The 27,748-nt window shown below is 33.2% G+C and overlaps 1 protein-coding gene across 1 annotated transcript; it reads right to left on the bottom strand.

Moving 5' to 3' along the window:
- Positions 1-502: 502 nt before the first annotated feature.
- LOC126810826 (eukaryotic elongation factor 2 kinase) lies at positions 503-26,770 on the bottom strand. The gene is made up of 12 exons (XM_050536122.2): positions 26,612-26,770; positions 23,742-24,320; positions 21,783-21,820; positions 17,790-17,961; positions 12,659-12,805; positions 10,301-10,561; positions 9,535-9,780; positions 8,960-9,082; positions 8,276-8,464; positions 6,008-6,132; positions 5,341-5,519; positions 503-3,715 (listed from the first exon to the last, which is right to left on the bottom strand). The coding sequence occupies exons 2-12, from the start codon at positions 24,141-24,143 to the stop codon at positions 3,606-3,608; spliced, it is 1,992 nt and encodes a 663-aa protein (XP_050392079.1). The 5' UTR covers positions 24,144-24,320; positions 26,612-26,770; the 3' UTR covers positions 503-3,605.
- Positions 26,771-27,748: the final 978 nt, after the last annotated feature.

The raw sequence follows: 27,748 nt of genomic DNA, 5'->3' as shown, positions 1-27,748 counted from the left end.
AATTTGATCTCTTTTCTCCAATTCTAAACCAGAAAGTCAACCCAAAAATGCAGGAAGAGGGGAGAAAAAAAATTAAGGGAAAAATTGTCTATTAATAATTTGCACTACATTCGTCCATCGTGAAATAAGAGAAAATAATTACTAGTCTTAGTCCATAGGGATTCCAATGTCACCACCCCATGCAGTCAAATCTAGCATATTTTTTTTTGTGGATTTTGATTTCTCCGTCTACTCTTCTTTTAATTACAATGTGTTCACAGTTGGCCTTGTTTCATCCAACAGCTAAGCACAATGTCCTTGTTAATCTCGTATTTGTCACTCCGGAAAACTGGCCTTGCAAAATCCAAGATTTAGAAGTCAGTCCAATGAAGTCACCCGTTTAAATTAATTTTGGATCATAATGCTTTTTGACTTGGCTGGTTTTGCAATTTCAGTAAGTACCTCAATCTCGTGTATTATCCCACACTTAAGTGATATTCATGAATGAAACATACACGTGAAGCAATTTATTATTTGTCAAAGACTTTATTCAAGATAATGATTACATATTATCAAGGTTAGAAGTATTTCATACTGAAACCAATGGAAATAGAAAACTTGGTAACGGTATAAAAATTGAGCCTTTTGTATTGGAAACTGGTATTAAATGCAAGTTTATTAACAACACAATTCAGTTTTTAATATCAAAATAGGAAAACCATAACCCAATCTAATTCAAATGCAATTTTGTTTTCTGATTTTACATTAGATTGTAATCTATGTATAACCACTAAGAATCATTCCTATATACCAGTATGCTTTCCCATAATATGCTGCTCTGCATACTAATACAGACAACTTGATTACTGGTAGTCAAAAAGTTCATGCACCAGATGTTAATGTAGTGAAACAAAAAATAAAATAAATTGGAATTAATGTCTGGTTTTCATTAGATTGGCCACAACCGACATAAAACTTACTAAATAATCATTCAGACAATTTACTTTTTTATCACAATGGAATTATACAGTTCATATTTTAATCACAAAATTATAATACATTTAAGTAAAATTTGCAAAGGCTACGCAACTTTTTTGGTTTAATACTAAACTAGAGTACTTATGGTTTTAGGACTAAGTCATATCTTTACATATTGAATTCTCCAACTCGTTTTTCAGAAGTTGATATAAGAAAATAATTCTAAACTATCTTAGTACATATTTATTAAACACATCAAATTACTTTAGTTTAAGATGCATGGAAATTAATTTCTGATAAAAAATATATACATTATTCAGCATAGTAAGAAAACTTTTCCATACAACAAAATCTAAAGCAGTTTGGTCAATTGACGTGTTAATAAGTTTCTAATTATTACAACAAACACAAGTTATTAACAAGGTTTGAATAGTGCATATATTAAGAAGTGTTATATATAAAATCACATAATAGTTTCAAATGGAAATGTTAATTTATCATATTAAAAACAATAGCCTACACATTCAATCCAATAGAAAGTTAAAATAAACTATGCACTACAAATTATGAAATCTACGTATTAAATGCAGGTACAATATCTAAAGAAAACTTTGGTTTTAAAACTATATACATGTGGTATCTAGACTATATAGTGGGATTTACATCTTTCAAACAGAAATAGGTAATCTCTTCACATTCCAAATCACCATTAAATACACAAAAGGTGGTTTATCCTCCACATTAAAATCCCACTAGTATGCCTTATAATCACTACATATTAGTATTCAAACATAAATATCATAATTATTTTAACTAAAGACACCTAATCATATAGCATTTAACTATACTATAGTAATCAAACAAAATCAATCAAAAATATTTCAATTACACAATGTATACCAAAAACATATATAATCAACAATTACATAAAATTATACAAATTAACACACATCACATCCTATCATAAATCAGTAAACAGTTCTATTATTTATTGTTTTATTATAATTCTTATAACAATCAGAGAAACATCAGTATATATTGTGCTATGTTTAACCTACTATATTACTATTTGTGAAATATGTGTATGTAGTGTTTACATGGTGAATGTACCTGTAGAATAATGCCATTGACATTACAGATTTTTTATGAATATCATTCAAATAACAACAATTGTTTAAACATTTATAATGTTGTAGAATCAAACAGTTATTGTGAATGGATGGAGTTATAAAGGAGACAGTAACTAGGAATCTATGTTTGTTGGACAAAACTTTCTCTTTTCAATTTATTACATAAAGAAGAATTATTATGAAAGTAATACATGCTCTAATTGACCAGTATCTCACCTTTTTGGCTTAACAAAAATAAAATAATGTAAAGTGCAAGTATTATGCTTTTAGACTTACAAATATGTATGGCACATTTTTATTTTCTTAATTTTTAGTTTTAATTCTGAGGTTCATCATACATGTACATATTAACAACTGCCAATACTTATAATACATTTAAACATAAAAAAACATTGATCAATATTAAAAAAAACAAAGCCAAGAACCAAACAACTTATAAAATAACTTTATAAAAAATATATGTATATTAAAAATGTTGAAGCCAAAAGAAAACAAAATGATGTGTGTGTTAGCCTTAAATACAAACATTAACATCTCCTTCAAGAAAATGTATCTGCATAATATACTGGTTTGCACCAAATCATCATTAATTAACCACCAAATAGAAAGACTGTATTTACATTTGAATAAGTAAAAGAGATTCTAGAAGTAAGTACGTACTGAAGGTGGAAACTGCATGTTAATATTATACAAAGAATTCAAATATTCTGTTATGAACTTTCATTTACTTGATCATGGAATCACTCAATTAAGAATAGTAGTCTCATTACAATGATACTGATATAAAATATATTCATATCGGAAATAAAGTGTACAATAAAATATCATTTTATGGATTTAACATAAACAATAGTAACTGTAATTAATTGTATACTATTTACATGAACTTTGCAGAAGGCTTTGTTCATTTGAGGACATAAAATCTTTGAAGCCTCATACAGTGAAATGAAAATATGAACCTGTTTTAATTTGATGGGAGATTATCTAAACCTGTAACTGAATTGTAAAATTATTGGTTAGAGTCAACTAATGAAAAGGTGAGTCTTTGGCATATTTTAGCACTAAAAATCCGAACAGGTGCGTATATGATCGAGATTATATTTAGTCAGTGGCACAGTTTTGCACCAGCTCAATATAACTTGTTTCAAAGCTTAATATTACTTGTTTCAAAGCTATTAATAACTTAAAAAATAGTTAAATTTACAGAAGTCATATCAGCATCAAACTCATAACAATCAAATTTAAGGAAGAAAGAAAATTCATTAGAAAACCTTCAAATATATATGCAAAAAAGAGAGGTACAAATTGTTTTCATTAATAATAACAAAACATAAATTATGCCAAAAAGGCAGAGAACAGATATTTGTCTGTTGGGTTTGTTTTTTTCGTCAAATGATATTTTTTAAAATTTTGAAACAATACCAAATATAAATTAATGAAAGTCACATTAATCACTAAGCAAACAAAGTAAATGATGTTGAGCAATAAATAATATATACATGATAAATGTGTCAATTCTTATTCCTCTATTTCACCATAAGCCTCTTCAGCTAACATGAAATACTTGTTAGCTAATTTTCCTTTCATAGCGGCCATTGCTCCTTCTGCTGCTTCATTATATAAGTCACCTTCATAAATAAAAACAATTCATAATGAGAACATCACATTTACGAGTAAGTTGTTTCATAAATAGTTTGGCCAATTTCATGAAACCTTCAAAGCAATGGCAAACAATGCTGCCGACCTAATCTGGTGTAAAAAGAATATCACTAATGCTCGTATGAAACTTACAACAAGCTAACAGTGAGGCTGATGTTCCCCGCCGATATCCCAAAAATATAGATGACACATACTAATTAATTGCACATTAATCTTTTCAGAAACTATCGAGCCATCAAATGATTATTTAATCTTAGTCTAAGCTGAAAGTGTTCACAATCGAACTCAGTCATCACTCTCCATCAGTTAAAATCAAAGTTATCTTGTCCCAAAGCATTGACCAATGAAATTGCCTAGCTCTGCTTAGCTTTAAATAAAAATGTTAATGATTGAACTCAGTCAAGACATTCACCTAATGAACACCTACACCTTGTTTAAACATTCAACCGCAATTAAAATAAAAGTTGTTATGTTCCAAAGTCTTGACAAATCAAATTGCTTATCGCTACTTAGCCTAAGCAGAAAATTTTTACTGCCGAACTTAGTCAAGGTGTTGGTATAATTTATTTACAGAATGAGTTTCATCACTCTCATACAATTAAACCAAAGTTATTGTGTTTCAAAGTCCTAACCAATCAAATTAGTGGAAAAAGCGCATGATTGAACACTGTCAAGGCATTCTGCTAATAAACTCCCTACTCAAAGTTTGAACATTCTACCTCAATTAGAATAACAGTTATTGTGTTCCAAATTCTCGACCAATCAGATTGAAGTATCTATTTAGCCTAAGCAGAAATTGCTCATTATCAAATTTAGTCAAGGTATTGATGTGCTGAAACTATACACAAAGTTTCAGCACTCTCACTCAATTAGAATCAAAGTTATCGCAACCAATAAAATTACTTTATCGCTCTGCTTACCCTGAGCAGAAAATGCTCATTATCGAACTTAGGTATTGATATAATGAAACTATACAGCAAATTTCATCACTCTCACTTAATTAGAACCAAAGTTATCGTGTCACAAAGCATCAACCAATTTAATTGCTTATCTCTGCTTACCCCAACCAGATAATGCTCATTTTCAAACTCCATCAAGGCACTGACCTAATGAACACCTACACCAAGTTTGAACATTCTTCTTCAATTAGAGAGTTATTGTGTCTCAAAAAGTGTGACAGACAGACGTACAGACCTATTTTAATAGTCCTCTGATTTCTTCAAAAGGCGGGGGACAATTAGCTCTGTTTGGAAACAGATGCAAAGCTGGTTGTCTGACATCGATGAAATTAAGAATACTCTGAGACAGCACATATTATCTGAGAAGTCAATATTTTCTGAATGTATATGCACCAACAGACATACTACGTAACAGGATAGATCTATTTTCAAGTATATAGTTCTCTGTATGCTGACATTTCAAGCATTCACTAATTATCAGAGGCTGTATTGGCCTTCTCTAGCAATATAATCCATCTTTAAAGATAGATATATCGACTATGTAAAGATCTCTTGGAGGTCAACATCCGTCTTTTGTGATTTTATCACACATCATTTGACTCTATAACCAGGCTGGTATGAAAATAATTACTAACCTGCTTTTTGTGGATCTTTTTCTAATTCATGTCCACCAGTTTTATACATGTCAGCTAGTTTAGCTTGTAGAGTAAATATAGGATCACACATTGTAGAATCAAATTCACCACCTTCATCTTGATTATTTGTTTCTATAGCTTCAGAATACCAATGTGCAGCATCCTCCCAACAGACAGACCTACAAACACAGATAACTTAGAAGAAATTCTCATTATATGCACCTACCTATACAGTTAGACCTGGAAACACCAACAACTTACAAATACACCTTAACAGATAGACCTGGAAACACCAACAACTTACTTACAAATACACCAGATAATCTAGAAACTCAACCAATTTAAACTTAAAGTGTCTTAAAATTGACTTGGAACAGAAAATTATGGTTTTAAGGGAATAAAAGACCAGGGCCCTGCAACTTCAAGAGTGGAGTAGGCCATAGTAAAATATTTAATTTTGAAATTTGAACACAAATTTTTTACTGGCGGTTGACTTATAGCTGTGACTATTTTTTTATTGACATGAAACCATCTTCTTTATACATTTGTTTAACATAAATGCACCTCATTTGATGCAACAATAACATCTTCATAAGTTGAGTATGATTTTCCACTAATGTTACAAATGAATTTAATCCTTAAAGAAACTAAAAATCATAAATAATACCTGAGAGTGCCCAGATTTTCACCAGTTTCATAAGCTCTGCCAAGATAAATCATAGCACTACGATCTCCAGCTTGGGCTGCTTGCCCCATAAAATCTAAACCAATATTAATATTCTCATCTGTTTGCTATAAAAAAAAGAAAAGGTAATTAATTTGCAATGGGTGTTTAGTGGCTATAAATTTAAAGAGTATTATTGCTACCATTGTGAGCAGTTGCATTCCAAATGAATTTTAGACTTAAGTTATGAAAACTTTGGATGAATGAATCAGGGCTCACAATGTCTGTCGCCAAAGTCGCAATTTGCGATAAAAATATTAAAGAGACGATTAAAATTTGATTTTGGCGATAATGTTTAGTGGTACTGACGATTCTTTTTGAGAACTGTTGGAAAAAAATCTTAAAATTCTAATCGTATTTATCCTGGATTTACCATTATTGAGTGTCAATCACATGGCGGGTTACTATAAATTAACTGGCTGATAATCCGGATCGCATCAATGAGTAATACTAATCAGTTGTTTTGGATTAATGATTAGTTGATTGATAATTGCCAATGATATATATAAAGCCTATGTCAAGTCACAATTTACTCCTAATGATTAATCCAAGCAGTGATTATTTGATGTTTCGTTTCGCCTTTAAACAAAATGATAATACATGTAATCAAAATGGCCGACAGTTCGTTGCAAAGAGAATTAAATACTTTGATAGCTGAATTTCGTTTACAGTGGCTTCATATATAGCATGTAAAATATACAAGCATGCCTATCGGTCGGATATCATTATTTCAAATTATATTATCCACCACGAGTTCAATAGTGATAATTATCATATTACCATCGCCAAAATGTGCTAAAGTTAAAGATGGGTATAACTGTAAGCATCTCTTACAAATATAATTGAAATTTATACCATTCCATCAGGGATTCAGTCAGATTCTGATACCTTTACGGTACCTGAAAATAACAATAGGCCCTTTGTGGACGCAACACATAAATTTATAGAAAATTGGCAATCCTTGGATGAGATTTGATGTTCAAATACTGAAAATATATTGTGCAGTACGCTGTTCAAATAGACTAAAGTCACCAAAAATAAAATCTGATCTTATTAAATCCAAACTTTGCTAATCTATTATGCAAAGACAGATTTTTAAAGTTGTTGTATATTGTATTGTATATATCGGTAATTGTTTTATAATAAGAATAGCTGAAACATAAAATTGTTAGATGTTGTCTTTTTTATCACACATCTTTGGCAGATAAAATATTCCAGTTAGTGGAAAAAAATATGAACATTTTTTTTATATAAAAATTATCATCCATTTTGGCGGAAAAAAATTGAAAGCCAGAGTAAGTCCTGGAATGAATAGACATATATATATATGAGATTCTATTGATATAAGAATGAACAAGTAATACCATTTATTAGAAACTGTTTTAAAAAACTCAGATTTACTAACCAGGGTTTTCTGGGTAAGATGACAGGGTTGTTCAAATTTGTTAAGAATCATCGAAAAACATTGGGTTCCTTACTGTTTTGTAATTTTAGATAATGAGTCTCAGCTTTTCCACTGTTTACTTTCACTAGCAGTGTTGAGTAATAAGAGTTGCTGTTAAGATCTGGTTATCCCGGTTATTAGTAACAAGTTTCGCTTGTAATGAACTCTTCAAACTGATTGACTCATGTGGCAGGCTTTTATTTACATGTATACTATTCTGAAACCCCCAACAAGGTTTCCATGGTCACCAATTGGCAGGGTTATTACCAGTCACCTCCCACTTTCGATTTCCAAGGCATTTAGTCCAAATCTTGACTGTCATATAATCAAACTATTTAGTACTAACCAGTACAATTATATATTAACAACCTTAAACTTTCATAAACCTGACAATACTATGGAACCAATGACGAATTTAAACTTGGGCACCCCATCCCATTTTTTTACTTTATTCAATTAATTAGCCTGTTAAGTAAACCATTGGAAACTTGAAACTCATTATCTAAACTAGTAAACACATAATTGATGATTCTCAACAAATTTGAACAATTTGCCAACAATGGTTTGAAACTAAACATTAAATAGAAAAACTCCTGCTAAAACAGTGCAACTAAATGATACACAAGTTGTAGGGAGCATAGCTATCAGAACAAAATATCACTCATTGCATCGTGTATGCTGGTTTCATTAACCTAATCAGTGCAGATAAGTAAGACAATAAACCCCATTTCATTGCATTTCAATTGTTTGCCACTTGAACAGCTTACCTCAACTACAGCATTTGCCAAGACTTCCCTCTGTAAACCAAGATACAGTCTAGCCATTGTTAAAATGGCTTCCAATACACCCAATTGAGCAGCATGTTCTTCATGATATATAGCAGACTCCCAATCCACTTCATCATCTTCAAAACTAAATCTACCACATTCATGATATTTAGCCATTTCATGATGAATCTGTAATAATAATATAAGTAAATAGCCGCATAAAGCGTGATAATACACCCACACCGCATTTATGTCTTGAAAAAAATATAGCCTGAAACAGCGCATTTTATCCAAAAGGAAAACTTAGTTGTTGAGCAAATTTGATAAGCTGCAATCAAGAAATCTAATCTCCATCTTCTTCAAAAGTTTTTCCAGACACATAATATATCTGTTGAACAAAAAGTCCTATGATGATGAAAATCAACAGGGTTCATCCTCTCTGATTCAAAATCTTCATATCAAAATTTTGTCTGAATTGTATTAAGGTCATTCCGACTATAGTATATAAGGTTCTCAGACAATCCGTCTTCAATTATCTGATGGGAGAGGGAGGTTTATGGTTCTGTGTTTTTATTTTGTCGAAGTATCGCTTACTGAGCTACATGACATAATAAAAAAAAAAAAAAAAATATTGTCCACAAAATGCAAATGTCAAGGCATTAATAAGCACACTATTCAGGTTACCTTTCCTAAGATTGAGTCACCAATACTTAAACAAGCCATACGTCTCATATCTAACTCATGTAATACACATGATGGTCTGGCCTTAGCTGCCTGAGCTTGAGAAAAAGCTATCCTGTCTTCTTCCTGAAACAAATTAATTAAAATTAATACAATTTCCTAAATCACACTACTGGAAAAATCAAAGAGTTTTACTCAACAACAATATTTCTAACCAGCGGCTGCCAGGCAGGATACGCCCACATTTTGCAAAACATGGATAGAGAAAAAGCTAAAAACAAAAACGATTTTTTGTACAATCAGGGGCCATAATCCAAAAAGTTATGGTAAGAAATGCGCAAATATCAAAAGGGACTGCGATTTTTGGAATATAAAGATATGTTTTAAGTTTCTTCAAAATTGGATAAAAATTGTGACCTCTAGAGGGTCCATAACCCTTGTATTACATACTTATACACAATTTGCGTACAAAAAGCGGCCATTTTGTCGGGCAGTTTCGATTTTCCCGATATTCCAATTCAACCTTAATTATGGTGGAAAGGTGATATATCTAAACGTATCATCCTGTTATTATTTACCTCAGTCATTGAAATGCTGTCAGACTCACATTCACTGATATACCTTACACGTCTATTCCGTGGACTTCCTACAGATACATGATCTTCATCTATACTAGGGCTAGTAGGACTGTTGCTACCATTAGATGATGCTGACATAGATGAGTGTTGACGTGCCAATAAGCTGGTTATATCAACTCGCTCATTAGGTGAGCAACTAATACACATCTCTTCTGATCCTCGAATACGTGTGGTAGCAAAGTTTCTCTGTAATAGACAATATTTAGATAATATTAACAATTTCACTGATAAATATGTTTTGACATTACAAGCATGGGAAGTAATCCAGTTTATCTAAGCTCAGCAGTGAAAGTCTTAGGTAACAATATTATTTTATAAAAATAGTTATGGCTTCATAAACTCTTAGTGAAATTCTTAGTCTATTATTATTTTTTGTAGACATAACTGATAACAGGAATACAAATTTAAATTTGTTTGTCTCACTGCAGATCGTCACTCACAGAGTTACACTTCATTTTTTAGAACACAGAAATTAAGAATTTAGGTTAAAGGCTACAGACTTCTGTTATATTCTAAAATGCATCGCTGGCCATAATTCAGTAAGCTATACAGTTTCTACATAATTTACATATATTACATAACCATTGACTATGTTACCAGTAGCCAATTACAGCTAGTTAAGACTGCAATCCATGTATAGAGAGATGTTATTCAAGTACAAAAGGATTAACATCCAGCATGCCACCCTGTAATCCAGCTCACTAACCTGTTTATTCAGGAATTCTTTATGGGTGGCAATTTCTCTATCAGATAAATCAAACTCGGAGAGATTTAAACCTTCACAGATGGTATTACAGACATGAGAGTGGAAGAATAATGCCATTCCTTTAGTACCAAGATTACCACTACCGTATTCTGTACCTTCAATAGTATGTATCTGTGGATCGGTATATAAATCACCTACACCTTGTATATCAACAACTATCATCTGATGGCCGGATCTCTCAAATGTAAAATGGCTAAAAGCCTGAAAAAACAATTGGTCACAATTTTTTTTATGAAAAGATAGGTACAAGACATCCCAAAAAGCCATGACTCAAATTTGAAATATTCGGTAGTGGTAATGGGTAAGCTTATATTTTGCCTTCTTTAAATCCCACTTTTTGGAAGGGTTCTTTACCTTGTTGGGACCCATCAGATAAGTTAGGGGAGCATAAAAGGGTTAAGATATTTGTTCTTACAGAGAAAGTGAATGTTAAAGATAGGTTGCCAGGCAACATTTAACATCCTGGATTTAGCTGTTCAAGTCAAAAAGATTCATTGAAAATCAATATACTTGTTTGTCTCAAGACCTTAAACTCTGTGTATCAATCTAAAGTCAATCGGATGATAACTTTAGCCTCTAGAGCGTCACAAGATTTTTCAAAGTGATCAAGGGCCATAACTCTGGCAGTAATTATCGGATATCGAAGAAAATCAATAGGCTTCTTCGTCTCATGACCTTAAACACTGTGTATAAATCTAAAGCCAATCGGATATTAACTTTGACCTCTAGAGCATCCACAAGATTTTTTGAAGTGATCAAGGGCCATAACTCTTGCAGTAATTATCGAAAATCGTTGAAAATCAATAGGCTTCTTCGTTTCATGACCTTAAACACTGTGTATAAATTCAAAGTCAATTGGATATTAACTTTGACCTCTACAGCGTCCACAAGATTTTTTGAAGTGATCAAGGGCCATAACTCTGGCAGTAATTATCGAAAATCGTTGAAAATCAATAGGCTTCTTCATCTCATGACCTTAAACACTGTGTATAAATTTAAAGTCAATCGGATATTAACTAAAGCCTATAGACGGACGGGGGCGACAACAATATACAACCACATTTCAATGTGGGCGTATAAAAATTATTAAAGATACACATGTAAGAGCTAATTCTGCCCATTGCAGGTCTTTATTTTGGCTCCAAATGTTATACAAACTATTATTTAGACAATTATTCACGTGACAAGCTTATAATGAAATCTCCAGGAAATCGGATGGCGGAGATTTAAATGGATTGAAACTTGGTTGCCATTTATTGATTTAGAATGGCCAATCGATGCCTAGTCTTGAATAACAAGTAACGTTATTATGATAATAACCAATCTATAACCCTGTTTACATTACAAATTTTAAGCGTGCAAGACACATTTTTTTTTTTTTGTAGTGTAAACGGGTCAAACATAAGCGTGCTGTACTGAGTACCATGTCAATTTGGCCCACTGAAGTGAGGTGGTATCGGCACGGTGCAAGGCACGGCACGGTTAAATTTTTGTAGAGTAAATGCTATCCAGTCTGAGAACGGTTATTAGTACGTATTGCATGCGCAGGGCGCAGGCCCATAACTAGTGGGGGTTCAAAGTTTCGGCCCGCCTCCCCACCAACCCTCTGAAAAAATTGTCGACCATAAAAACAATAGATATACATTGTACATGTATGTCAATTTTACAGCACACCCTGAGAACACTTCCCGCCCCCTTCGTTGCCCTGAGCTGGTTATGTCCCTGTGCATGCGTCAAATGATCCGTAACTAGTGGGGGTTCAAAGTTTCAGCCCCACCCCACCCCCCTGTGAAAAAATTGTCGACCATAAAAACAATAGATATACATCGTCCGTCAATTTTACAGCACACCCTGAGAACACTTCCCGCCCCCTTCGTTGCTCTGAGCTAGTTATGTCCCTGCACATGCACCAAATGATCCTTGACCTTTTTTCCCAGGAACTTTCACAGTTCTGTCATCAGTTCTGTCAAAATGGCTGCCCAAACTAAATCAACCGCCATAATTGTTTTCATCCAGGTAATTTGCATAGGGACTAAAATTCACTTTTCTGTCAAGAGTTCCACATTTGGAGTGCCTGGCACAGTTCTGAGACTGGTTATTTTATTGTAATTTAAACAGGTCATTATTATGCCACATCTGGCCAAAACATCAAACAGTGATAACTTCACACAGAATAAAGTAATTTGAATTAAATTTTCAAATATTCATTTTGCATTGTCTATTTTGAACTATAATAGCAAGAAGAGCTAGCTCGTTATCTAAATCTTACATAAAGAATCTTTAACAAGTATAATTTACCTGAGGTGTAAGTCTAACACTCTCTTCAACAAATCCGGAGTTAGAGTTGTACTTAATATAATGACCCTCAATAAAATGTTCCAAATGAAATAATGGAGAGTTTGGTCTTTCTGTAAATTCCAAGATATACATCTGAAATATGTCCACCTGAAAAATAAGGTAAACAATTAAAGTACCACAGATGATACACAAGACAGCTGATAAATCTATTACTGGTTGCCAGCCAAGATATGCCCACATTTTGCAAAGAAGGATAGAGAACAAACTACAAAAAAAAGAAGTGATTTTTTGTACAATCATGGGCCATAATCCAGGTAGTTAAGGTCTGAAATGCGTGAATATCAAAAGGGACTGAGATATTTGGGACATAAAGATATATTTTAAGTTTTATCAAAATCAGATAAAAATTGTGACTTCCAGAGGGTCCACAATCTTGGTATTACATATTTTTACATTATTTACGTACAATGAGTGGTCATTTTGTCAGGCAGTTTCGGTTCCGACTTTCGAACTCAACCATCATTAGGGTGTAACTAAACAGTGATACATTTAAACGCTATTTAAAATCGGATAAAAATTGTGACGTCTAGAGGGTCCACAAGCTAAAAACATGATTTTTCATACAATCAGGGGCCGTAATCCAGGAAGTTACAGTCCGATATGTGCTAATATGAAAAGGAACCAAGATCTTTGGATTATAATCATACATTTTAAGTTTCATCAAAGTCGGATAAAAATTGTGACTTCTAATTCTAGAGTGTCCACAACCTTGGTATTACACACTTATACACTATTTGGGTAAAAGAATTTGAGAGGGATTTGAAGCAAATTTTTGATAGATCAATTGGTTTGAATACATTTTTAGTCAAAATATATTATCAAATCACCCATCTTCATAATATTAGGTCATGGTTGAAGAACTGTTTCATTCAAAAGTTGATGTCATAAAGAAGAGAATAATTTCATGTTGTTCAATTCTATAAATAGAACTGGTGTTGTCTGATGTCACCAGATGGAATTATTTGAGTTTACTATTTATATCAACAATAGTAGGATCTAAACATGGAAATCTGCAATACATGTTACTGTAAATTATTTACCATATATTCTTTGGTGAAATACTCAAACAAAATAACTTATTTATAAACGGAAATCAATATTTCACTACACTTCTTAAAGTTCAGTAATTGGGTTTAAAGGCACCCCATTGTGAACCTTTGTATTTCTACCAATGCCATATTATTTTTCAGTGGTTTTAGAACATAAATATCATATACAACAAGAAATCTACATGAACCACACACAATATTGAGGTTACTAGTTCACTGACATGCATCGGTTCCTCTTATTATATAGTTAAAGTTCAGGGCCATACATAGATTTAAGAGGAAAGTTTCAGTACAAGCCCACATATTTATACATAAACATAAAATGAATTTCCTTCAATATGCCTTATATTATTTTTTTGTCAATTTTCAGGACAATTACACATATGACTAGATCTATAAATGGTATATCACAATCTAAAACAGGAAAATATTTCAAGATATATCCTGCACATTTATATGATACAAATGTGTTGTATTAATTTCACAATGATTGACACATTGTCAAACTATTCTCACTCCTTGAATAATAATAGAGCATAAACATTATAATAAACCATCAAATTCTTTTTACAATATATTGTGTTACTACTATTACTATTATTTTGTGACAAAGATTTGGAATATTCTAGAAGCGATGTAAAGAAAAGATAAAATTTAACATCCCAAACTTCACTAAATGCAAATTTGATATCTACAGATAGAAAGATACACCGAAGACATTACTGCACTATTGTATAAGAATATTATATATATAATATATTTTGGTAGATATGATAATCTATAACAAGAAAACTGAAGTAGGAAATCTCTTTCTACTCCTTCGAGACGTGATAATGACTGTAAATGTTTTCAATTTACATAGATAGCAGAATTCAAAATCATAATTACTATTTGTATGTGTTTCTGATAGCTAAGATAATTGAAAATTTTAATATTAATATAAATGTGTTTAATATATGCAGGATTCAGTGGTTTTCTAAATCTAACCTGCCTTTCAGCAGTCATCTATACATCCTGTTCAGTTTTGCAATAATTTACTTCACCTCTAAATGTGCCTATCAATTAACACAATTGAGTCAAGCTTAAATAATTTTGAGAAATTACTTAAAAAAAATAATATGTTGGTATAACATGGTGACAGGTGTAAGTAATTTACTATATGATAATAAAATGTACATGTATTGTTAACAACTGTCTGAACAATTAAATATTAGAGTCCTTATTTTTTATTATCACTAAATAATTTAATGTGAATGTTTATTCTAGAAGTAGTCACAATGAACTAAACTATATCCTGCATTGAAATCAATTAGACAGGCTGACAAAATGTTAGCAAATAAAGCATACATTTACATGCACTGCAGCACGTAATAGTATTTATAGCTTATTATGACCTATCTATCAATCACATCTATTTTAAGTGATTGGAAAATAATTTTGTGATTACAAGACCACATTACCAATGTTTAAAAATAACCAACAGTATAATCTCATAATGCATTATAGAATATACTTTCTATATTTAATCTAAATATCATTTTGTTGATAAGATTATTTTGTCATTAAATGCAATAAGGTAAAATCTTGACAATATTAAAATATTCTTTTCAGGAATAAGACTGTTTAAATGAAGTCCAAAGAGTTTGTCTAGTTTGTCATATTATCAATGTTAAGGTAAAAAAAAAAAAAGAAAAAAAAAGAGAGCAAAATCTTTATATTGCAAAATATGATCAAAGCGTTGATCACAATTGAAACAAAGATCACATTAAGTTTTTCACAGTGAGCAAGGAGCAATAACTCTTGAAATAATTGCCAGAAATTGTTGAGTTTTTATCGCCCGCATGAATCACTATCACAAGCTGATATGATACATGTAACTGTTGTTGATAGAGAATTTCAAGACTCTACCAACTGCACAAGGGCAATTATTCCACAAGCAATTAACTTAAACCCTTTCTTCATCTCACTAATCTAGACAATGCTAAGAAATTGAATCTGACAGAAAAGAAAGGTTGCCAGGCAATGAAATATACGCCCACAGCAGCTAAGTTGTCTAGGCAGTCAACAAGGGTTGTCACATATTTTTTCTTTTGTAAGTAATGTAAACATTTACAACACAGAACAAACTAAAATCTGATTACGAGTAACAACCCATTAAGTAATTATCAGAAATAATTAGAATTTCTTTTGATTGTGTATCTCATGAGATTAAACACTGTGTATAAATTTATATTAACTTTAGCTTCTAGAACATTCACAAGATATCTCAAGTGATCAAGGACCATAACTCTGGCAGTAATAATCAGAAATAGTTGAAAATCAATAGGATTCTTCGTCTCCTGACCGTTAACACTGTATAAATTTAAAGGCAATCAGATATAAACTTCTGCCTCTAGTGTGTCCATAAAATTTTTTCAAAGTGATCAAGGCCATAACTCTGGCAGTAATTATCGGAAATTGTTGAAAATCAATAGGATTCTTTGTCTCCTGACCGTTAACACTGTATAAATTTAAAGTCAATCTGATATTGACTTTAGCCTCTAGAGCATCCATAAGATTTTTTGAAGTGATCAAGGGCCATAACTCTGGCAGTAATTATCGGAAATTGCTAAAAATCAATAGGCTTCTTTGTCTTATGACCATAAACACTGTGTATAAATTTAAAGTCAATCGGATATTAACTTTGGCCTCTAGAGCATCCAAAAGATTTTTTGAAGTGATCGAGGGCCATAACTCTGGCAGTAATTATCAAAAACCGCTGAAAATGAATAGAATTCTTTGTCTCATGACCTTCTGTGTATAAATTTGAAGTCAATCGGATTTTAACTTTAGCCTACAAGGTTTTTCAAAGTGATCAAGGGCCATAACTCTGGCAGTAATTATCCGAAATCGCTGAAAATCAATAGGATTCTTCGTCGCATGACCTTAAACACTGTGTATAAATCTAAAGTTAATCGGATATTAACTTTGAACTTTAGAGTGTCCACAAGATTTTTTGAAGTGATCAAGGGGCATAACTCTGGCAGTAATTATCGGAAATCGCTGAAAATCAATAGAATTCTTCGTCGCATGACCTTAAACACTGTGTATAAATTTAAAGTCAATCGGATATTAACTTTGACCTTTAGAGCGTCCACAAGATTTTTTGAAGTGATCAAGGGCCATAACTCTGGCAGTAATTATCGGAAATCGCTGAAAATCAATAGGCTTCTTCGTCGCATGACCTTAAACTTAAACACTGTGTATAAATTTAAAGTCAATCGAATATTAACTTTGGCCTCTAGAGCGTCCACAAGATTTTTTGAAGTGATCAAGGGCCACAACTCTGGCAGTAATTATCGGAAATCGCTGAAAATCAATAGGCGCCTTTGTCGCATGACCTTAAACACTGTGTATAAATTTAAAGTCAATCGAATATTAACTTTGGCCTCTAGAGCGTCCACAAGATTTTTTGAAGTGATCAAGGGCCATAACTCTGGCAGTAATTATCGGAAATTGCTGAAAATCAATAGGCTGCTTCTTTGCTGAAAACCAATAGGATTCCTCGTCTTATGACATTAAACACTGTGTATAAATTTAAAGTCAATCGGATATTAACTTTGACCTCTACAGCGTCCACAAGATTTTTTGAAGTGATCAAGGGCCATGACTCAAGCAATTGTGGACGCCGGCCAGCCGGCCGGACAGGGGCGACAACAATATACGACCACATTTCAATGTGGGCGTATAAAAGTCAGATGATAAATGTAGTCTGAAGAGCGTTGTCAAGAAACAGTGGATGGACAGACCAATGACAATATATGACTACATTTCACAGTAGGTGTACCATTTAAAAAAAAAAAAAAACATCCCATGTTACTAATGGAACATTATCAAGACAACCATCATTACATCTATCTCAAACATCAATTTTTCTGTAGTAAGGATATTGTGGAACACACATTGACCTACTAGCTGTGTAAGTGTATTTAATCAAAACCACCATTTAGATGCATTCATAGATTCATATAATTATCTCCTACCTTTTTAGGTGGGTTATGTCTGTTGTATTCTTCTCCCCACAATTTGGCATCCATCTGTAACTTGACATCCTCAAAATACACCTCTCTGTCCACCTCTTCTATATAGGACTTAGCTACATAGTTACCAGCATGTGTCCAATCAACTGAACAAGTGAAATTAGACAGTTTTTTCCTGCAAGCCAAAAGCAAATAAAAAAGATAGGTTGCCAGGCAATGAAACATACACCCACAGCAGCTAAGTCGTCCGGGGAGTTAACAAGGGTTGTCACATATTTTTTTCCTTTTTAATCAGAAATGAAAACATTTACAACATACTGTGAGTAACAACCCATTTGGCTTCTAGTTGTCACCACGGTCTGTCAAGACACTATAATTCCCAAAACGTTTAATATTAATAGCCATAATCACTGGAAATCATTGAAAATTGATAGGCTTCTTCGTCTTATGACCTTAAACACTGTATATAAATTCAAAGTCAATCGGATATTACCTTTAGCGTCCAGAACTTCCATAATTTTTTTTCAAATGGATCAAGGGCAATAACTCTTGCAGTAATTATCAGAAACCTAGCTTCTTCGTCTCATGACTTTAAAACACTTGTGTGTAAATTTAAAGTAAATCAGATATTAACTTTAGCGTCTAGAGCGTACACAATATATTTCAAAATGATCATACAGTATGCTATTAATAGCCATAATCACTGGAAATCATTGAAAATTGATAGGCTTCTTCGTCTTATGACCTTAAACACTGTATATAAATTCAAAGTCAATCGGATATTACCTTTAGCGTCCAGAACTTCCATAAGATTTTTCAAATGGATCAAGGGCAATAACTCTGGCAGTAATTATCAGAAATCGTTGAAAATCAACAGGCTTCTTCGTCTCATGACTTTAAAACACTGTGTGTAAATTTAAAGTAAATCAGATATTAACTTTAGCGTCTAGAGCATACACAATATATTTCAAAATGATCATACAGTATGCTATGAGGGAAATTATATCGAATTCCAACTGTCAAGGGATCTTTTACGTGCACGCCAATGTGTACACAGGTTCTCGGTTTCTCGTCCCATCCAAATGACTAGACAGCTGTCCTTGTCAGGCCCTCTGTCCTGCATCACTCACAAGGGGGAACCATGCTGGAAAATCTGGATGAACTTTCTCGGCCAATGCAGGGATGGAACACCCAACCTCCAGGCTAGCGAGCCAGCTTCTTAACCACTTAGCCATCGTGACCCCCCAAATCAATTGGCTTCTTTGTCTCATGATCTTAAACATTGTATGTAAATTTAAAGTCAAAACGGATATTAACTTTAGCCCGTAGTGCATCCACAATCCACAAGCAATTGTGGACGTCGCACCGACAGATGTGGGCGTATAAAAATAATTGAAATTGTATGTAGTTTAATATAATATTGTTATTAATAGTGGACGCCGAACCGACGGACATGGCGTATAAAAATAATTGAAATTATAGTTTAATATAATAATGTTGAGACATTCAAAGATAAGGTTCATGATTTATTTGATCAATAAAATTCTATTGTCCTACTTGACACTGTGTCTAGCAAGTTCAAATAGATATGTTATATTTGCAAGAAACATATCACCTACATGTACAAGAACAAGCCCAAATGAAGTTAATTTAGCAGGTACACAAAATAAACAGCTACTGGTTCACTCTGACATTTGAATTTAATTGTGCACAAAGTGCACAGTGTTTATCTTTTTTTAATTTTAAAAAGATAATTTATTGTTAATGGCTTTGACAAACTTAAAATCAAAATGTTCATCCTTTTCAAAGCCCTGTGGTTACAAATTATATGTTACTTATTTATGTGTAGTATAAATGATTGCATGAAGTATGGTAGGTGGTTTAATATTTAAATGTGAAACCTAAAAAAAAAAATACAAATTGCAACATTGCCCAGACCTCAATTTACAAATCTTTGTTATGTTTGGGGAAACTAAATTTCTACATGTAAGGATGGGATGTTAATACCAAAAAGCTAATGGAGTTGGAGCAACATATATAGGCTAAGCAAAATGCTAAACATAATAGATGATTAAAGATTGCTTTTTGTCAACACACTTTCATAATTGCTTGAATATTTTTGTATATTAAAATAAAATCAATGTGTACACTACATTTATAGAATTCCAACAGATGACAGGTATATGCACTAAAAAGAACCTGTACTTTCGCACTATTTGGATTCATTTTCCTTTAGAACACCTTCACAATACTTTGCTGGCCGGAACGATCAATACAAAACTGCCTTGTTACAGCAGTTCTGAGTATAGATTTATTGAACAAAACAATGCAAGGCGCATGAATACAGATTACTGACCCATTCGATCAATCCTATAGGGCATTTCAAACTTTCAGATAACAATTACCAAATTTGGGGTAAATTGCACTAATTTATTTTTCCTTCATTACAAATGCTTTTTTTTAAGATCTCAAAATTTGTAGCCTCAAGTAAATAAACATGAGTACATGTAAATTAAATTTGCATTAATGATTTTACAAGTTGGTTGAGTTAGGCTTTTTTTTTTGGTCAACTTTACCTCTTGGCACAGTCACTAGATTAATGTTTGAAAATTCTAAAGGTTTGTGTGAGTTAAGGTTTGAGATTTTTTCTTTTTATTGGATTCTGAAATGCAGGTTGAGTTGACAAAACTTGATCATTACATTGATAAAATTTGACTATTATGTTGATAGTCACACATGAATGAACTTCAAAACTTAAGATATTCAGATAACCTGAAAAATGTTTATCGAAAGAAATGTATTCAACCAAAAGTAGTACCGTACCTTAGTCACAGAGGGCCTGGCAAGGAAGTCTTTTGGATGGGATGAAAACCAAAGGTTCTATATACACATTGACATGTACGTAAAGAACCCTTGAGAGGCCTTGACCATTGGAATTACAATAAGAGTACGCCATAGTGCAGCTCTCTGGGAAAAATTTTCCTCATAGCAGTCTGCATGAGATATTATGTTCGTATTCAGTAGTCTGGATGGCTCAGAAAGCAGTAAATTAAACCCCATTTTATTTTACATGTCTAAGACTCCTATGGATGGAAAATTTGTCACTGTTATCTCAATGCATTACTATAAATAGATATTTTTCACTTTCCAGTCATACTCAATTTCCAATAACTTCACTAACTTAAAATAGAACTGTTATTGCGCAACTTTCTCTTTAAAACAAATTGTATTTCATCTGAACTATGTAATTTTTTTTTTAAGGGACTAGGTCACACAGAAAACAGAACAAATCAATATTAGCTGTCACAGAATCAATTTAATATGTTAGGTTGTTATCAAGTTAATAAAATGACTAATATATCTTATTTTCATGATTCACTGTTTATCAGTTACACATATTGCGTATTTAATGTTTAGATTCATTTTAGAATATTTTACAATCATTTGATTAATACAAAATGAAATCAGAAATGCCTCTCTTGATTTTAACATTATTACCAGCATAATGATATACTGTATATCATGATACAATATGTGTTTACTTGTATGTCAGTCTTTTATATGTAAATATGCATTTTCTAGGTTAATTATGCGTGAAATATACCAAAGGATTTTGTCTGAACAGAAAAGGTGTCTTCAAATTGCAATGATGTCATTTAAATTGTACATAGAGAGAAAAGGGAAATATGTTTAACATATTGTTAGCACAATAATGCATCCATTTTGAGACTAACAAATAGTATTAACTGCACAATGAACATGCATACAGAGAAAGTCACTTTTTTATATTACATGTACATGACAACATTCTATTTATCATTCATGGTACAATGTACATGTAATTAATAAAGAAAACAATATTGGATTTCCTCCAGCTTATAGTTTATTTTTATCTTCATATACCAGTTTAACCTTGAGCTTGTCTTCAAACATTTGGTAACAATTTAGTATGTATAATAACAATACATTTACTCTGAACTAAGTATATAAACTTACATTCTATAACACTGTCGCATTGCACCTCGAGTAAATGACTGAAAAAAGAAAATATTTTGTGAGTCTTCACAAAGAGACCAAATGGAGTAAATTCCATTCTATCCATGGATTCTGGTACATTACATTTCCAAATGGTATGGCATTTGGTGATTACTAATTTGGTAAATGAAAGCATGCTGCTAGCAATTAACTGATACAAAATCCTCTGTAGGCCTGTATGTCAAACTTAAGAGACTACCAAAACAGATAAGCTGCCAGGCAACAAAAGTAAAAACATATTCCCAAAGTAGCCAAAAAAATCTGATGGTAAATTTTGTAACTATATACTGTTCACAAGATTCTATAAAGGGCAATAACTATAGACAAATAATATATGGTATAAGCTTACTAAGTAACTGATTTGATTGGAATGCCAGGAGACATACATGTAATACAACTGAAATATGATTTTGGCCTGATTTTAGGCTGGAGATTTACTGACAAGAAAATTAACAAGACAATGATTACTGAGAAACGTAGGCACAAGAGGTAAAAATCTAGCAGCCACACACACACACACACACATCGCCACATGGAGGAGATAAGCCTCTGAATGGATGCTTGTAGGATTCTGCACCATAAATTCGTTATTACCGAAGTTCTCAGTCTGTTGAATTCAAGGTTTTGGGGATCAAGGGCAATAACTCTGGCAATCCACATATCGATGAAATGTAGGCAATAAATGTATATAAATGGATCAGATGATAACACAGTAGTCCGACACGCTTTCACAAGAAATTGTTGACCAGCGGCTGCCAGACAAGATACGTGAATTTCCATACAATCTCCGTACAATCGGGGGCCATAATCCAGAAAGTTATGATCTGAAATGCGCGGTTTTTTAAATGGACTGAGATATTTGGGATACAAAGATATATTTCAAGTTTCATCAAAATCTGATAAAAAATTGTGACTTCTACATTGTAGAGCGCTCACAAGAATAAAACGAGATTATTCGTACAATCAGGGGCCATAATCCAGGAAGTTACGGTCCGATATGCGCAAATATGCGCAAGATCTTTGGATTATAATCATACATTTCAAATTTCATCAAAATTGTATCCACAACCTTGGTATTACATACTTTTACACTATTTGCATACAACCAACAGCCATTTTGTCCGGCAGTTTGGGTCAGATTTTTACGAAATTTGAACTTAACCTTCATCGATATATTTATATATTTTTTAAAATTGAATACAAATTGTCCACGAGCTAAAAATGTGATTTTTCGAACAACCAGGGGCCATAATCCAGGAAGTCAGGTTCGGATACGCGCGATTATCGAAAGAAACCAAGATCTTTGTGATATAAACATAAATTTAAAGTTTCATCAAAATCGGATCAAAATTGTGGCCTCTAGAGGGTCCACAACCTTGATATACCATATTTTTACACTATTTGCGTGCGAGGGGCAGCCACTTTGTCTGGCAGTTTTGGTCCGATTTTCACGAAATTCGAACTCGACCATCATCATGGTGATATATTCAAACAGTTTTTTAAATCGGATAATAATTGTGACCTCTAGAGGGACCACAAGCTAAAAACGTGATTTGTGCAATCGGGGGCCATACATGTACTTCACGAGGTTGGAGAAAACCCACGAGATTGGACAGGCGACCCTATTCCTTGTCACATACAACCGGGGAATCAAAACCACGCCAGTTGACTCAATGACAGACCTGACCTCATGATACAGTGTACATGTGTTAACCATTCAGCCATCCAATCCCCCTACGGACGGACGGACAGGGGAAACGACAATATATACGTCCACATAAAACAGGTTGACAGGGACAATAACAAGATACAAACAAAAAACATGGAAAACAAAATGTCTTAATAAGGATCTCTCAAAACTAAGTTATATAGTGGGAGAGGAAAAATTAAAAGTGCATTTAATTCAAAACAAAATCTCACCTCTGGTTCAATCTTCACCTTTACATTATCTTTTTTCCATGTTTTCTTCAAAGCATTGTATCTATGACGAACACAGTTTTCTACCTTATAATGGTCAATATGAAACTTTTGCCATGGATCACTCAAGCTTTTGGACTTCTTTATGGCTCTCAACCAATGCATTTTATTGATATTAATTGGTTTTAAGGGAGCTTTGTATTTCATATTACTATCTTGGTATGATTTCAGCAAACGTCTTTGTCTTAATGTCATCAATGCTTTGGGCTTTTCTGTCACTACATTATGATTTCTATCATTGTCACTCTCTGTTAATTCTCGCTCAGATTGCGATGTGTTATTGCCATCTAGTTCAGTAATCGGAAAGAGAAGTATTTCCTCATCACTGTCACCAATGTCCCCCATTGTTGATATTCAAAAATAGCTTATCAACAAATGAATCCTTTCCAACCTTTCCAGATGTGTCTTCTCTCAGCAAATATCTTCAGTAAATAAAACAGCCAACACTATGTCTATTGACAACATTTTGCTGACATCTTATATTCTACTTTAATCAACTTATTGTGATGAATTGGCATGATCCTGAAATTCAATCAAAACATTTTTTTTCAAAAATCATCAAGATTAAGACCATATATGACTGTGGATATAAATTAAGACTTTCAAAAATAAACGACATTTGTCAATTTTGTTTGATTTTAAATCATTATTTTATTCTGCAAATAAACTATTTTCATTGCATTCATTTGAGTTTTCATCAAATTTGGGGTAGGCCTAATTTAAAAAAATTGACATTACACATGCTTCCATACAAAAAACTATTCTTAAACTTTGGCTTGCAGGCCAAGTTTCTCAGACCGATACCAGATAAATATCATAACAATTTACCACCATCTATAACAGTACCTACCAGGTAGTTTTATCTGGAAATCTGCATTAATACAGATAAAGTCATTGACAATGGGCACAGTACAGGATCTATCGATACGGCCTAGTGTCAATATTTTCCAGCTCGCACTACCATACCTCACTAACCAGGAGGTCTCGGTTAGATCCCAGTAAAAAAAATTGTTCGAATTTACACTGTGGTTTCCTCTTGTCAGTGATTCAGGAAATAGTGCAAATTAACAAACTGCATGGGTATGACCGTCTTAATCAGCCCAGTAAGATGTTAAGAACTTAAAGGACAATATTGGTGTCAGTCATTATCACATATGTGATAGAACTCATTAAACACATTACAAATATCATTTTAACACAAAGATCATTGCTACGATAGATGAGTAATGAAGATTTCAACAATCAGAAGTGACGAACACATTAGTTACATGTATCCTTCTATACGTGGCTAAGTGGGTAAGACGCTGGCTCGCTAGCCTGGAGGTCGGGTGTTCGATCCCTGCATTGGCCGAGAAAGTTCATCCAGATTTTCCGGCGTGGTTTCCCCTTGTCAGTGATGCAGGACGGAGGGCCTGACAAGGACAGCTGTCTAGTCGTTCGGATGGGATGAAAAACTGAGGTCCCGTGTACATATTGGCGTACACGTAAAAGATCACTTGACAGTTGGAATTCGATATAAGAGTAGGCCATAGTGCCGCTGTCCAGGCAAAATTTCCCTCATAGCACACTGTATGGCGTATGCCCGTCTTCATTAGCCCAGTTCGGAGCAGAACAGTAGGACGTTAAACCCCATTTCATTTCCTTCTATATAACTGACTGAAGTGACGAGTGATAACAAGTTACACGGCCGAATTTCTGCTCCCTAACAATTCTTACGAAGATTAGAAATTGTTATATAAGACTGACAGACTGAGAGAGGATATCTGAATTCAGAAAAGTAAATGAATGTCACTAGATAAGAGAACACGTAGACAAATAGAAATAGTCTGTACATTCGCATGTTTTTATTCATTCTATACTTAATCAAAACATGGTAATGCACAGACTTTTTCTATATTCTTTCGTTTTCTCTTTTCTAGTGACAGTCAATTTCTGTTTTGAATTGTCAGATATCCTCAGTCTCATCATATATAACAACTTTTGGTCTTCGAAGGAATTGTTTGTGAGCAGAAATTCGCCCGTGTATCTGTTATCGCTCGTCACTTCTCAGTCAGTTATATAATATAGAAGGATAACTTGTGTTTTCCTTTTGTGTTCGTCACTTTCTTTTGTAGAAGCCTTCATTACTCATCTATAGTAGCAATGATCTCTGTGTTAAAATTATATTTGGAACATGTTAAACCAGTTCTATCACATATACATGTATGTGATAATGACTGACACCAATATTGTCCTTTAAAACACATTTCATAACCAAGCCATGAGACTTATTGGAAATACCATGCATAATCAATCAGCAAAATTATTACCCATACGTATGTCACGATCATGCTTATCATTACCATATTTTATTTTTTTCTTAAAACTATATACCTTGACTGTACTCTACTATTATTAAAGGGGAAACATTGAAAGTTTTCATATTTTTAAACTAAGAAAAATACCAATATTAATACTTAATAGGCTATTAATAATACAGTAGGCCTATGATGCCACGTAATAAAATTGAAACCCTGTCAATTACTTAGTCTGAATCTAGTGCTGGAATTGAATTGATGTCATAATTTGTGTAAAATCTCTGTTCTGATGCTTTAATATATATGCACTACAATCAAGAAAGTCAATGACCACAGTACTTGACAGTTTATCATGTCAATGTAGATTACTCTACAAAGCGTGTTTGCCTTATCAGTGCTGTGGTGAGATGCGATCAAGCCAATGTTGATGAACTAGCCGGGCACGAGTCGGCCAGGCTCACCAAACGGACGGTTGTTTACATGGCCCAGAGCACTTTTTCCAAGGAATAAACTCACCAAAATTTCGTTTTAATGTCACAGGGCCTTTTTCGGCTTGCAAAACCAAAACACATTCTATTGACACACTTTCACTTGTGCAGAATTTGTGTTGCAAACAAGCATTTATCCAACGTCTGTCTTCTTGTACTCAATGCACAATAATAAACGCATGCGCTGTCGAAACAAACTAGGTCTAGTCGAGAAAGATCGTAAACACCACGTGGTCTCGTAGTTGTAAACAAGGTCACCGACCGACAAAGTTGATATCGACAAAAATGGAAATAGATATATATATTTATATATATATAGATTTAAAGTGACTTCACAGTACACCTTTCATCTTCTTTTTAAAACTCGATTTATTCGATTAAAAATACTTGATTAGAACGACCTCAAGATTTAAAAAAGGCAAACAAAATTTTCGCCCCGAATAATAAACAGTTTTATTCAATAAAATATCTGGGACTTAAACATTAGGCCTTATTTAATATTTAGTACCCCTCCTTTTTAAATTAACGCTACGGTACCCAAGTGTAATAATTTTGTAGTAGTATATTGTTCTAGTTTGCTTATCCATATTATGGCCGTTCCGGCCTCCCTCCACTCTAAGAAGAGAGAGAGAGAGAGAGAGAGAGAGCTAGAGGGTGGTGGTGCAGTGGTGTGTGTGTGTGCATGTGTTTGTGTACGTCCACTGCCCCCCCCCCCCGCCTAACTTTCGGGCAATCTGACTTTTCGGGCAGACGGGTTAAAGATACATTATAGAAGATTAGATAAAGAGCTGGCAGTTCTCACTATAATAGTTAAAAATTAGATAATGTAAAGGCAATTTTTCAGAAAATTCCAGTCGATTGATCCACTCTGACTCTGAACCGAAATTTTAGCGATTGAATTTGGGGTCTAGCCTCGATCATCATTACTAATGTCGAGAAGATACAAAAAATAGTCTCAATTGTCCATTTTTTAATTTAAATATTAATGAGCGTTAAGCAGCAGATAGGATTCTAATCCAGAAAATATCGCAGGCTAGCGTTGGCACCGAGAGTTGATTATGCCATGGTCTGGATAGGTTAATTAATGTCTAATTAATAATTGAGATAACATTTCAGGCCTTAAGAAAGACCAACAAGAGCTAAATCTGTCTATTGCAGGTCTTTC

The sequence above is a fragment of the Patella vulgata genome, chromosome 2 (assembly GCF_932274485.2).
Source record: "Patella vulgata chromosome 2, xgPatVulg1.2, whole genome shotgun sequence".
NCBI lineage: Eukaryota > Metazoa > Mollusca > Gastropoda > Patellidae > Patella > Patella vulgata.
The sequence above is the reverse complement of the archived record's forward strand: the minus strand, read 5'-3'. Positions and strand labels throughout refer to the sequence as shown.

Excerpts from the sequence above, each read along its gene's own strand:
- LOC126810826 (XM_050536122.2), bottom strand. The coding sequence starts at position 24,143 with ATGGGGGACATTGGTGACAGTGATGAGGAAATACTTCTCTTTCCGATT. Across the intron at positions 17,962-21,782 it reads ATGCGACAGTGTTATAGAAT|GAAAAAACTGTCTAATTTCA; the intron begins GTAAGTTTATAT and ends TTTGGCTTGCAG. Across the intron at positions 10,562-12,658 it reads GTGTTAGACTTACACCTCAG|GCTTTTAGCCATTTTACATT; the intron begins GTAAATTATACT and ends TTGTTTTTTCAG.